Source organism: Macadamia integrifolia, chromosome 14, assembly GCF_013358625.1.
Source record: "Macadamia integrifolia cultivar HAES 741 chromosome 14, SCU_Mint_v3, whole genome shotgun sequence".
NCBI classification, from domain to species: domain Eukaryota; kingdom Viridiplantae; phylum Streptophyta; class Magnoliopsida; order Proteales; family Proteaceae; genus Macadamia; species Macadamia integrifolia.
The window spans coordinates 495,824-507,872 of NC_056570.1; the positions used below are offsets into that span (position 1 = coordinate 495,824).

The window sequence follows — 12,049 nt, forward strand, 5'->3', positions numbered from 1 at the left end:
AGTAGCAGCGAGAAGAAGAAAAAGAAACGAGAAGGGAAAGAGAAATAGAAAATAGAAGAAGAAGAAGAAGGAGAATCCAAGGCGAGAAGTAAGAGAACAAAACAGAAAGAAAAAGAAAAAGAAAAAGAAAAGAGAAAAAAAGAGGAAAAGCAAGAGACAAGATCAGTTCTTCCATCTTTATTCATTCATTTATGTTCTTTTATTGATTGAAACTATACTATATGAATCGGCTTCAGGGACCCTTTTTCTCTTGATCTTGAACTAGGAAATATTTGGGTTTTTCCTTTAATTTTCTTAATTGTTATTCTTCTGGATCTGAATTGATGATCATGGAAGTGAGAAGAACCGAAAAAAAAATTGTAGGATTTGTTGCTGAAAGTAAAGATTCTGATTTTTTTTTTTTTTTTTTTTTTAATCAAAACGTGGGCTCAAGTATGAGGATTTTTTTAATGCTAAGGGTATAACAGTCATTTTAAATCCACACTTAATATTGACTGACGGTAGGAGGTCTAAGAATAATTTGGTAAAACAGAAGGGGTGGTCTTATCATTGTGGCATTCTCCAGATGGTGGCGTGGTAAATTTTTCTAATTTCAAAAGGGGATGCCACTTTCATGGAGGTTTTTGGTTCACAAATGCATGAAAGTCGAGGGTTGATAAAAGAACAAGCACAATATATTAGTCCACCGAGCAATTGGCAAATACTTTGGTCCTTTCTATGACCCCAAAAAACCCATGCTTGCTATGTTAGAGATGGTATCAATGATTTAGAGCCAACAGAGGTACTTAGATTTCATTGTTACTTCTTCTTCTTCTTCTTCTTCTTTTTTTTTGTGTGTGCGTGTAATAAAGGAGAACTAAATTTAGACAGAGCTTCTTCAACTTCCTCTATCTATCTGATGATCAGGGTTATAATCCTCTTAATTCTTCCATGCTGTTGTGTATCAGGGAACAAGGTTTGAAATTGTGCATTTCAAGTATTCCACATAAATATTGAAAGAACAGATTGTTATCATAAAATCAGTAAAACCCTCGTAAGAAATACCATTTTAGGGGCAAGTAGCCAAATTGATACATGTTACAGATGTCACAATGCTATAGCCAGATCAAAGGCATCGTGAACTGCAAATCCTGTATAGAGCTTGAATAACAAAGAGGGGGGGGGAGGGGGAATTGCTCCTAACAAACGGCAAACAAGGTACCCATGGTTCAGATTTTCTTATAATGCAAGATTTCCAGAGGGTATGAAACCATGAGAATTCCCAGTAGCTGAGGGGGAAGGAAGCAAAATGAAAGTGCATAAATATATGGATTTGAAACAAGAAAATTCATGTATATACCCAAAAATGCAGGGGATATAAAACTTTCTTAAGAAAGTGAGAGAAAGAAGTAGATATATAGAGAAGACAAGTACAAGTATCTGGTTGATCCATTAACCCCGGGTTAGAAGCTTATGCGAACCAAAATAAGGAACAATTTCATTCAAACTGAAGCAGCAATATAGTAGCTTCAGTACCAGAAGAAAGCCCCGCTAGTCTCCAAGGACAATAGCATTTTATCATCAACTGCTCCCAATGATGTCTTTGAAAGTGTCTTTTATTTTCTTGATCAAAGATTCCCTGGAATTCCAATTGCCCATTTGTTACAGGGTTGACTCAAGAAAAAGAGAGGAACAGGATCAAAATATCATTTTTATTAGACAAGAAAAAGGGAAGGGGGAAGGCTCATCAATGCTTACCTGTCGGGTTTGAAGATGAGGTTTTTATAGGCAAACCACTGCAAGGAATGACAAGAAACAGTATTTCCATCAGTAGCCTCGAAAAAAAAAATGGAGTCCTCCCTGTTCTACTACAGAATTCCTTCCTACTTTGGCTATACAAATTCAAAACTGAACTTACCCCTGTGTAACCGATTCCAACGAGCTCCATGACACTAGGTACTAGCGGAAGCCTATCGATGGCCTGTTTAGAATTTAAGGAGAAAGATTAGAGAAGAGGATGGGGTGGTGGGGAGAAACAGAGTAGCCACCATATAGCCAGGGGAGTTAGGAAGTAAGCAGATAAAAGCATACCGAGATCATGCCAGTAGAGCCCCAGAGAGCCACCGCACCAGCAAATGCAAGAGAAGTAACAGCATATTTGTCTTCCAGCTTGTCCCACTGCACATTATCAAAATTTCCAATTGTGGATAAACCGAATACCTCTCCATATTCCATCCTCAGAAAACCAAAAAAGACTACGATGGAAAAGAAAGAGAAAAGACCCAGGTGAAATGAATCCTTACTGCTTCTTGAATGGAGTTCAATATCTCCGGCAGCTCAGCTGCGGCGACTTCAGCCGATGTTTCTCCTGTAGCCATTGCGACAACATTCCGAGCAATCTTACGGCCTGAGAAGTGAGAAAAGGCAACATTCAATCCTTGCTGTTACGGTACCTTCAAAAAAATGTTTCAATTTCCATTATCAAAGCACTTTTTTTTTGTTTAATTTTGAATTAATTCCAAAAACTTACAATAGGCCGTAGTCTTCCCGGTATCACGAGCCGACTGCGGGAGGTTCTGAGAAGGAACAGCGAGGGAAGACGGAGGGAGAGTTGGGAGGCTCACACATTGCGGCGATGCGGCTGCCGATCGTCGAGGAGCTTTGCCATCGATGAGGGTTGATGATGAGGAGATGGAAACGTTGGTTGAGGTCGAAGCCATTGCTTCCTCACTCTTCCTCTGCGCTTACAGGAACCCAGAGGCCTCCGTCACTTGAGGATGGAAGAAGAAGAAGATAGGGAGATGAGACCTCAAGGGCTAACTAATTTTTCAGTCCTAAATATTTCTTCTTATACTTAATGGTATTTTTCGCCTGATATCTTTTGATAACAGAGATGATCCAATCTTCTTCCAAAGGGCGATGGCCGACCACTCGTTTCTTCCCTTCATCTAGATAGTGCTGACGTGGTAATCGGATAAGCATCTTATGGCGTTTAATTGTGCACAGATGTGAAGATTCTTAAGAGTCGCAAAAATATCTCTCACTAGGATTGGGATCTACGCCGGTGATCCCGCCGGAAAAAGCCACAAAGGTCTCACAATTGAAGAGAGAGAGAGAGAGAGAGGATCAATGAGCAGAATCTAGCCATCTAGCCAGAAACATTTTCAAGCCAGTTCAGCACTAGCCTGATATATTTAAGAACCAGCGGGACTAACTAACATCAGTTTCAACTGGATGGCCTGGCTTGCTTGGGCCGAACAATTTTCATTTACACCCTACTAGGAGAGGTTATAGTACTATAGAGATCACATTTTTCATGTTGGTGAATTATCTTATATTCTCCAAGCATTGAAGATTAAAAAGTAGGTGAAAGGGCCTTTTTTTTTTGGTAAAAGGTGAAAGGTTTCATAAATCGTCAATACTTCATTGTTAGATAGGCATACTCAATTCTCGTGCATCTATCCAACCGTTGAAATGTTGATTATGTTTCATGTATGATCTAGTGTAAGTAACCGAGGGTTGCCAATTGCATTGCGTAGTTAAATATTTTAAACTTTTGTTTTAAGTGAAAGCATGGTTTAAAGTATCTCCGACATCGATACAATACCCTTTGATACGTATCTTAAATTTAGCTGACCGATACGATATATAAAAATTTTAAAATCCATTCATATTGATATATATCCTACGATACATACCGATATGCACTAATACACTATCAATACGTACTGATACTCTATGGAAAATATAAAATCGATGTGAAAAATTCGTTTCGGTATATATCGGTAGGTCTCAGTGAGTATTTGTATGTATCGATCGGTACGTATCGATGAGTATCAGTATGTATCGGTGAGTATCGGTATGTATCGATCAATACATATTGGTGAGTATCGGTATGTACCGATATAGTGCGCTACGGTCATATAATGGCTAAGATGGGTATTTTTTAAGAAAACACGATTTTTTGAGGGATTTTTGTTCCAAAGTTGCTACTAACCATATTTTTCTCTAACTAAAGTGGAAATCAAAGTTGGGAACAAGGATTTGACATTTATGGGACAACTACAAACCTTGAATTCTTAGTGCGATACCTTCAATTTAGTATTTATGCATAATACATGTTATCAATAGTTTTTTTAATAAATTTTTTATGCAAAAGTGTTTAAAAAGGTGTTTCATATCCATTTATATGTGTATCTTTAGCGTATCTTAGCGTATCTCTGATACATATCTTAATTTTGATCGATTGATACGGCAACCGATACCGATACTTTAATCCTTAAATGAAAGTTCAATAAACATCATTTAATTAAAGTTAACAAATGAGAGATTCATAATTGTATGAGTGAGAATTTCAAAGGACAAAGTTTTTGCTACATACAACTTGCCCCTCTTAGACCTTGTAATAGCGGGAGCCTCGTGCATTGGATTGTTCTTTTTTTTTTTTTTTAGAGTTTTTCTTCACCGGTGGTTGAATGATGGGGCATTACTCCCCTCCTCTCCCACTATTGTACGTGGTCAATGGGCCATGGTCATGGGAACCATGGCCTTAGGAAAATACGGTAATTTTTCTAATGGTGAAACTAGGTTCTATGGAAAAAAATAAATGGAAAGTACTTTTAATTGAATAGCTTGTTTAAAATGATTTTTCATGATAGTTAAAATATCTACATGCGGCAACTCAATCGGAGATCAAATTCTGTAAACATATGGACCCTAAGATTCCTTTCTTCCATGCTATGTTTCACAAAATAAAGTTTTAGACATCCTTAAATACAATAGGATGCATGGCAAAGAGCGGCCAAAAGATACAACGGAAAACAAAAAAAATATGGAAAGAACATATGATTGAATTTGGTTTTAATTTTGACATGTGATCAATTCTAATTATACCTCAAATATCCAATGGCCAAATCAAATCACCTTGGTATATAGTGCAGATGAGATGAAATGTGTTACTAGGACATATCTTTGGGTTTTCAATTAGAAGAAGTTATTTTTATTAAATTTTTTTTTTTGGGGGGAAATTGTTTTTCTGCCCAAGAACATAGCCTATGTAGATGCTCCTATGTCTATTTCCCTCCTCCCCTTATGAAATGATATTCCTACCCTTCTATTAGAGAAAGAGAGAGATGGACATATAGGGGGAGGTGGCGTAGGCTACCCTCCACAAAAGTTAGAAGGACTTGCCTTTTTATCATTACATTTATAAATAAAGGGGAATTGTGTAAATGCTTAAGACCCTTGTATCTCCCCTTCTAGGAAAGAACAGTTATTCTGAGTTCATCTTCGGAACCAAAAGACCATAAAATCGATCTCTTGATAATGGTAAAATGTATATGAGGGCTATGGACAAGCCCACCACTGTATCTTTGGGACCTTTAATATGTAGATCACCGTAAAAGCCCTTAATTGTAAGGACACAATTGTCTAATGGGAATTTACCTCTTTCAAACCCAGAAAAATGGGGCAGAAAAGAACGATTAAAACAGAAGTTTGCATTACGAAATCTCTGCAATACCTTAAAGTATTTACGGAGAGGTTCATTTGGCGGAGCTACCACTAATCCATTCCAGAGGATAGTGTCGTAACCGATCACACCTACCACCTTAACCATATCTATCAGCCTCTTGCGGTAGTTCAGATAGTTGTCTTCGTCTGCGTCCACAAAGAAAATCAAACGTCCCATGCTTCCCTTATAATTAAGATCATAAAAAATATTAATCAATCATCTCAATCGACAATTGAATAGAGGGGATTGGAGAAATCCAGAACTAGCAATTGGTCCAGAACGAGCAAAGCAGGGCCTTCCCTGAAATCAATCTTGTGGGTACCCAATACTTGCAGGCCTGGTTCAAAGTTCCTCTAGTTTATGTCCATCGCTAGAATCTGAGATGAGGGGAAGAAATTCTCATTTTTAGAGTTACACTTTTGAAATATTATGTTCGATTTTGAAATTTTCTTCTCAATTTCCAGTGTAAACACTGATCTCCATGGTGTTCCTTGCGTTGATGATGAGTTTGAGGAGGATGTTCAAGAATTAACCTTTGTAGGAAGAGGTGGACAAGTGGTCATGAGGTTCTTGTTTCAAATAAAATCCCTAAAATAAAATTGAATCTGAAATTATTCGAGGAAGAAATCAACCCATGTTCATCGAAAACCCTTCTGTTTCGATCTTTTCTGCCATTGTTTTTGGGTTTGGAAGAGGTAGTTCCAGTGTTCCTCACGTACAAATTCAACTCTACGGTTTCGTGGATATAGATAGATAATCCAATTGTTGTAACGCCACTTGTCATCTATATGAGTCGCACTATACGATGTATAGCACATCCCCGAGCTACAGAGGATCTTTATTGGAACAGGGCCTAATAACCAATTAATGATTTGCAGCGACCCAATTACAACAATAATTCGATGGTAGAATTATGCTTTTGATACAAACCTCAGGAGAACAAGTCAGCTTGTGAGGTGAGGAACTCAATACTTTGTCAATTCCTATGCAGTCTCTTGTGGAATCAATGTGAGAATAACCCCATATGATTGATGTGAAATTATAATAGACCGCTACGTTTTTTAATCAATACCTACGACAACTCACTTTTAATGAGGTAGCGATTTTTAAATAGCTCCATTCTATTCCAGGGTCATTCCCTGATGCTCAGCTGCTCTTTCCATGTATCTTCATTTTGGCACTAATTTTGTGCAAGTGTAAAGTCACCAAAATATTGTAAAACCTACCCCTAGAAGTGGATTTGCAATGTGAAGGAATCCAAATCTATTTCAAACCCTTCTTCAATCAATTATGTATAGAACCTACATCTCCTCCCTCCCCTTTTTGGGTTAAAATTATGGATCCTACCTGATTTTTGTGCTAAATATGGTTTGATATTGTGTTGAAACCATATAACGTTCCGTATCAATATCATTAATCATCGATCTTGATATTGTGTTGATATTATATTAAAGATATGGTATGTACCGGGGGTAAAATAATCTAAAAAAATTTAATCCTTTTAGGAAATTCAGGGGTAAACTTATCCAATATGGATGGATCTGTGCACTAAAACCATCCTTCTAGACTCACCCTACTATATTTACTCAAAGTCTCAACATGGAACGTCATATCTAATTTCCATATTACCCCCCTATTCCAGTAACCCAAACCATCGTTGCTTCTCCCCACCCTACCCCGCACCACTGTGGATTTGCATCGGGGTGGCCTTTTTCTCCCTTTGAGCAAATATTGGGTGAGTACAAGGAAAAAAACAAAAAACCAGGGTAGGCAGTAGGTGAGTAGGTCGGGGTAGCCAAGGTTTAAAAGTTGGAATCAAATCATAAATCGAATATTCGAATCAGGTGGTGTGATGGACACAACTTTTTATGTTTTAGATTTTTTATAAGAAGAAAAATAAATGTCAGTCAGAGAAGTCAGGGACACCGCTTGACCGAGTCAAGTGAAAAGAAGCCAGACCCACATGGATAGATCCTATCCCTGGCCTAAGGCCATAGGACCAAAGTTAGACCGACCGGGTCCGACCATTTTAAGTTGGCACCGTTTCTTCTTCGGGGTTCTACTCGTATCTCTCTGTTTCAATCTCCATGGCCATGGATGGTTCAACAACAAGGTCAAACCGGTCAAACACAAAGCCTGCACTTCTCCCTACGGCTATGTTTATAGCCAAGAGAAGAAAAGAAAAAATAAAAAATAAAAAAAAAGTAGTGAAATGATATCCTTTGGACAGTGCACCGCATCGGAAGACAGAAGAGTGAAGATTCTGGAAAATAATCTTCTGTTTTTCTTATTCTTGTTTTTCTTTGTTTTGCTATCTGCAAAAGATACATGGATAACTTTAAGACCAACACACCGCATGTAATAATCCCCATCCAATTTTGATTGTTGATTTTTTTTATTGTTCACGTGTTACGTTCTGCCAGTAACAAAATAAAGAAAAACATTGATGGAAAAAATAAGAGGATTTTGATCCGATTACACTCTGTCACTCTGTTGTGAAATGGATGGATGACAGCCATATCGATGCCTTTAATACATTTCTATTGTCAACGATTCTCTCTCTCTTGCGTTTTCTGCAGTCAAAGTACAAAGCTCTTCTGTGGTGGTCTTCAATCCATTTGAGGGGAGGAGGGATTGATTAAAGATCAAAAGAAACAGAAGACGAGAACCAGTCAACGACCCAAACCCAAAACCATTAAAAAGGTCAACAAGAAAAAGCTAATGGGAACACGTCATTTGCGAAATTGCAGACAATCATGATCAGTACACAGTGGAAATTGAAAGCTAATCAGCGCGAGCCAAAGTGGGGGCCACGAACAATGAAATGATTCATGGATCATCGTCTTGGTTGTGGTCTCCTTTGTACCTGACCCTTTTCTTCTGCCCACCACGGTTTCCATCTTTCTCTCCAGCCAGTGGCCACACCCACATTCCTCCCATCCTGGCCCGGCGGTGGTAACCGGAACAATCACAGATACCCATTTCCCTTTGGAAGAAAACGAAATTTTTTAATAAAAATAACAATAAAAATTTCCTTCATGAACCGTTGATGAGGCTGAAAGTTTGATACACAGTAGTTGCAATCTCGGCAGCTGAGCCCAGTTTGCAGTCATCTTCCATCTGTATCTCCAACACATAAAATTCAAAATTAGAGAAATTATACTCCAACCCAGATACCAAAATAATTAAAAAAAAATTCTACAGCAGGAAGGGAAAAGAAATTGGGAAATACTTTGAGATTGAAGGAGTAAAGAACGGAGGAGAGTTCAGAGGATGTAATGTCGAGGTGTAAGATGGTCAGCCTGAGATCTTCCAAGGCACCAATGGCTCTGACCAACTCCCCTGCTCTCCTTCTTGGTGATACAATCTTGAGCTTCACATGCCTCTTCTCTATTACTAACACTTCGATATCCACCGTCGCCGCCTTCTTGTTTTCATCCTTCATTTCTTCTTCTTCTTCTTCTTTGATATTATCGCCTCTCTTTCCCTCCTCCTTCATGTATTCGTTAACCTGCAGGTTTGCACCAACGTCCACATTGTGCTCAACAACACCGCTCGACGCAAAGAACCCATTGGATGGTTCTATAACGGACTCTTCTGAGTGGTGGCCGTCGCCTCCCGAGTTCCTCATTCTCTTCTGAGCCTCGAGTGACTGCAGCAGCTGCTCCAATTCTCTAACGAAATCAACGGCACCCCCTATGATCGATGCTTGGTCGCCCTTCATCCAACCATATAATAAGTTACCTCACATTATAATCGTTTCTCAATGAAACCTAAAAGCCTAAAAGAAAGAAAAAATGATTTTTTTTAATCATTTCGATCTTCGATCGAAAAAGGGGATGAACCCATGATTGTCAAATTATGAGGATTGTCAAATTATGGGGTTTTTCGATCCTCCATCCCAGCTCTTCTGTGTGGGCTTCCCTAGAGAGAGAGAGAGAGAGAGAGAGAGAGAGAGAGGGAGAAAGTTCACGGTTTAGTGTTTACCCTTCGAACGAAAGAGGTGGGGATCAGGGAACGGAGCGCATTGAGAAGATCGTTCATTTGCCGTCTACGGTTGCGTTCGACGGCAATGTGGGTCATTCGTCGGGACTCCACCTCCTCTTTGTGCTTGCTTAGCCTCGCTCTCTTACGGTTTCTCCTTTCGCGGCTGTTACCTGCAGAGCCTGCTTTTTTCGATTCCGGTGATTGGCCTTTCGCCCTGCTGCTACGGTTCCTTCCTCTGCGATTTTCCGGCGACTTTGCCTCTCCATTGCATGCGGAGCTCACCACTTCCAGTTCCGGACAAGTCGAAGATTGCGGGTGATGAGAGCCCTTGCCTTCGGATTTAATCGGCGAATACGCTTCTGCTGCGTCATTGGTAATGCAGCTCTCCAGTTCCAGTGCTTGAATCCCCCATTCCATCTTTGGTTTCTTCTGATTCTGCTGCTGCTGCTGCTGCATTCTTAACAGTAACTCAAAGTTAGGGTCTATAAACGAAGACGAAGATTCTACAGCTCGTAGCGTCTCAAGGAACGACATTTTCTCCTCTAAGTAGTTTTGGGATAATGTCGAGAAGGGTTGTCCTTCTTCCTCAAATCTCAACTTGTCCTCTGGGTTCATAAACGCGTCATGGGTGAAGCCAAACGCACCTCCTGCTGGTTCCAGAAAGTACTGCAAGAAAAGAATAGTAAGGGGAAAAAACCATAAACCCATACCCATTAAACCAGAGAGAGAGAGAGAGAGAGAGAGAGGGAAATACTAATTTATAAGAAAAGAGAATGTACAAGAATATTATGTTAAGAACAGCTGCAGTGGTTGGTCTTTCCAGAACAATAGGAGTATGAAATTGCATTGAATGCAAAATGTGGAGCTTGTTGGTGGAACTAGTAAATGCACTTGTAAGGAATTCCTCAAATGGGGAATTCAAAGGAGTGGAAATAAAAAGAGGAATTAAGTTGAGCTCAAACATACACAGGGATTGACGGGTCCTTGGAGTCTCTCCATTACAGACGGCAGTTTTAGTTGTAGAAATGGGACTACAACTATACAGTACACTTACCCTTTTCCCCTCCTCCTCCACACTCCACAGACCACAGCGCTTTCAATTTTCCCCCTGGCCCCTACCCTTCTCCAGTTCTCCGGTCCTCTTCAATCTCTAAGACATTCCAAGACGGATGATACTAGTTAAGCAATAAATATAAGCACAGAATGTGGAGCACAGTAATTGAGTAAAGATCCATTAAAAAAGGATATATTTCCTTCAATATTTTTTTTTTTTCTATTGTTACTGATCCAATGTTTCAATTTAGAAATCCATTGCTCCAATAAGATAAACGAGAAGATATATGAGATGTAATGGAGGTTTTGCGTGTGAGATTTGAGAGGGAACAGACTAAACTAACATGTTGGAGAGAGAGAGAGAGAGATGGACTGTGGAGGAAGTCTGGTTTCCAAAGGTCCCTCGAAGATAAATTATTGGAGTAGGCAGATTTATCCAGCAGCGGTGGTGACAGAGCTGTGGGGAGTGGGGACTCTGCAGTCTCCAAAGCGTACAGCAAGAAAGAAATTCTTGGGACTCGATGCTCCCAAGGAGGCAAGAATTGTTTCACTCTACACTCTACACTCTACACTCAGGTGGTGTATAGACTATATAGACTTATAAAAAACATATAATCAAGTACTTAATCAATTAAAAGCTCTTAAAAGAAGGAGTTACAAAAGAAAAAAAAGAATGCACACAGGTCAGTGGCTGTAGTAAAGTGGGCATTGATCAATACTTAATTTTATGAAGGAAAGTTCGTCGCAGTCGGTCCTCGGTATCAGTCAAGGGAATAGAATAGGTGAAAAAAATTTATTTTAGATAACTATTTTCAAACTTACCCCTAGGATCTCATTCCCCTTTACTAGTATTAGAGGTCGCAGTTTTTGTTTGAAATTTCATTCCCTTGAGTGTCACCATGGGGTTGCAACCAACTCAGGCTTGTAAGCTTATTAACAAATCTTTATTTTGGATAATTTCGTGAAATCAAAAATCTAGGTGGGTATTTAAATTGAAAGAATAGAATGCTTTAGAATTTATTTAAAAATATCAAATTAAATCGAATAACAAGGATAATTCAAAATAGATGGAAAAATCTCTTATATGGTGAACAATATCATTTCGATGGAAATAAAAAATATAACATTAAATGGGTGACTCCTAGCTCAATCATCAAAATGCTAAGTATTGCATTGGTTATAATAGCTCCATGCATAGGATTTGTTGTTCCAAAAATGAGAGTGTCAATTTAGGTTGGCTTACAATACCAAATTTTAAGAATTTTTATTTGCTTTAACGTAAAATGCTTGCTATTAAAATGAAGTTTTTTAAGATTTTACTCTCTTCTTACTATAATACAAATAGTTTAGTTTTCTACCCAAAAAAGAAACACTCTATTGTCAGAATTGTGCCTTTACCTGATCCACTGTAGAGAGTTTAAATAAGATTATTTCTACATGGATCTCTAATCCTGCCACGTGATAAGATTATATGTGTTTATATCCCCATATGTCCATACCCATGTGTCATACGTCGAT

The 12,049-nt window shown here is 38.8% G+C and overlaps 3 protein-coding genes and 1 pseudogene across 7 annotated transcripts in view; 1 reads left to right on the plus strand and 3 right to left on the minus strand.

Annotated features, from left to right (window-relative positions):
- LOC122061655 (pentatricopeptide repeat-containing protein At2g32630-like) overlaps positions 1-961 on the plus strand; it is a 1,806-nt gene extending 845 nt beyond the window's left edge. The window contains exon 3 of the mRNA XM_042625070.1: positions 948-961. Within this exon, the coding sequence (XP_042481004.1) occupies positions 948-961 (14 nt within the window). The remainder of the gene's footprint in view (positions 1-947) is intronic.
- Positions 962-1,280: 319 nt separating this feature from the next.
- Positions 1,281-2,887, minus strand: LOC122061321 (protein CURVATURE THYLAKOID 1B, chloroplastic-like). The gene is made up of 6 exons (XM_042624551.1): positions 2,510-2,887; positions 2,283-2,386; positions 2,071-2,157; positions 1,898-1,960; positions 1,738-1,775; positions 1,281-1,618 (listed from the first exon to the last, which is right to left on the minus strand). The coding sequence occupies exons 1-6, from the start codon at positions 2,697-2,699 to the stop codon at positions 1,561-1,563; spliced, it is 540 nt and encodes a 179-aa protein (XP_042480485.1). The 5' UTR covers positions 2,700-2,887; the 3' UTR covers positions 1,281-1,560.
- A 2,522-nt stretch (positions 2,888-5,409) lies between these two features.
- LOC122061656 lies at positions 5,410-6,309 on the minus strand (annotated as a pseudogene).
- A 1,605-nt stretch (positions 6,310-7,914) lies between these two features.
- Positions 7,915-11,094, minus strand: LOC122061752 (transcription factor bHLH57-like). 5 transcript variants are annotated; one of them, XM_042625200.1, is made up of 5 exons: positions 10,876-11,094; positions 10,445-10,628; positions 9,479-10,144; positions 8,724-9,209; positions 7,915-8,617 (listed from the first exon to the last, which is right to left on the minus strand). In XM_042625200.1, exons 2-5 carry the CDS (start codon positions 10,475-10,477, stop codon positions 8,528-8,530), a joined length of 1,275 nt encoding a protein of 424 aa, XP_042481134.1. In that variant the 5' UTR covers positions 10,478-10,628; positions 10,876-11,094; the 3' UTR covers positions 7,915-8,527. The 5 variants fall into 5 exon arrangements, with proteins under 5 accessions (XP_042481134.1, XP_042481135.1, XP_042481136.1 ...); XM_042625201.1 differs by having other exon boundaries at positions 10,533-11,093; XM_042625202.1 differs by having other exon boundaries at positions 10,258-11,093.
- Between the last annotated feature and the right edge of the window lie 955 nt (positions 11,095-12,049).

What these genes read in the sequence shown, in the direction of transcription:
- LOC122061321 (XM_042624551.1), bottom strand. Translation starts at nt 2,699, where the DNA reads ATGGCTTCGACCTCAACCAACGTTTCCATCTCCTCATCATCAACCCTC. An exon ending in CGGGAAGACTACGGCCTATT is followed by an intron (nt 2,387 to 2,509) that starts GTAAGTTTTTGG and finishes CTCACTTCTCAG; the next exon opens with GCCGTAAGATTGCTCGGAAT. An exon ending in TTGGAATCGGTTACACAGGG is followed by an intron (nt 1,776 to 1,897) that starts GTAAGTTCAGTT and finishes CATTCCTTGCAG; the next exon opens with TGGTTTGCCTATAAAAACCT.
- LOC122061752 (XM_042625198.1), bottom strand. Translation starts at nt 10,192, where the DNA reads ATGGGTATGGGTTTATGGTTTTTTCCCCTTACTATTCTTTTCTTGCAG. An exon ending in CCACCTCTTTCGTTCGAAGG is followed by an intron (nt 9,210 to 9,478) that starts GTAAACACTAAA and finishes GGTTGGATGAAG; the next exon opens with GGCGACCAAGCATCGATCAT. An exon ending in TTTACTCCTTCAATCTCAAA is followed by an intron (nt 8,618 to 8,723) that starts GTATTTCCCAAT and finishes TATGTGTTGGAG; the next exon opens with ATACAGATGGAAGATGACTG.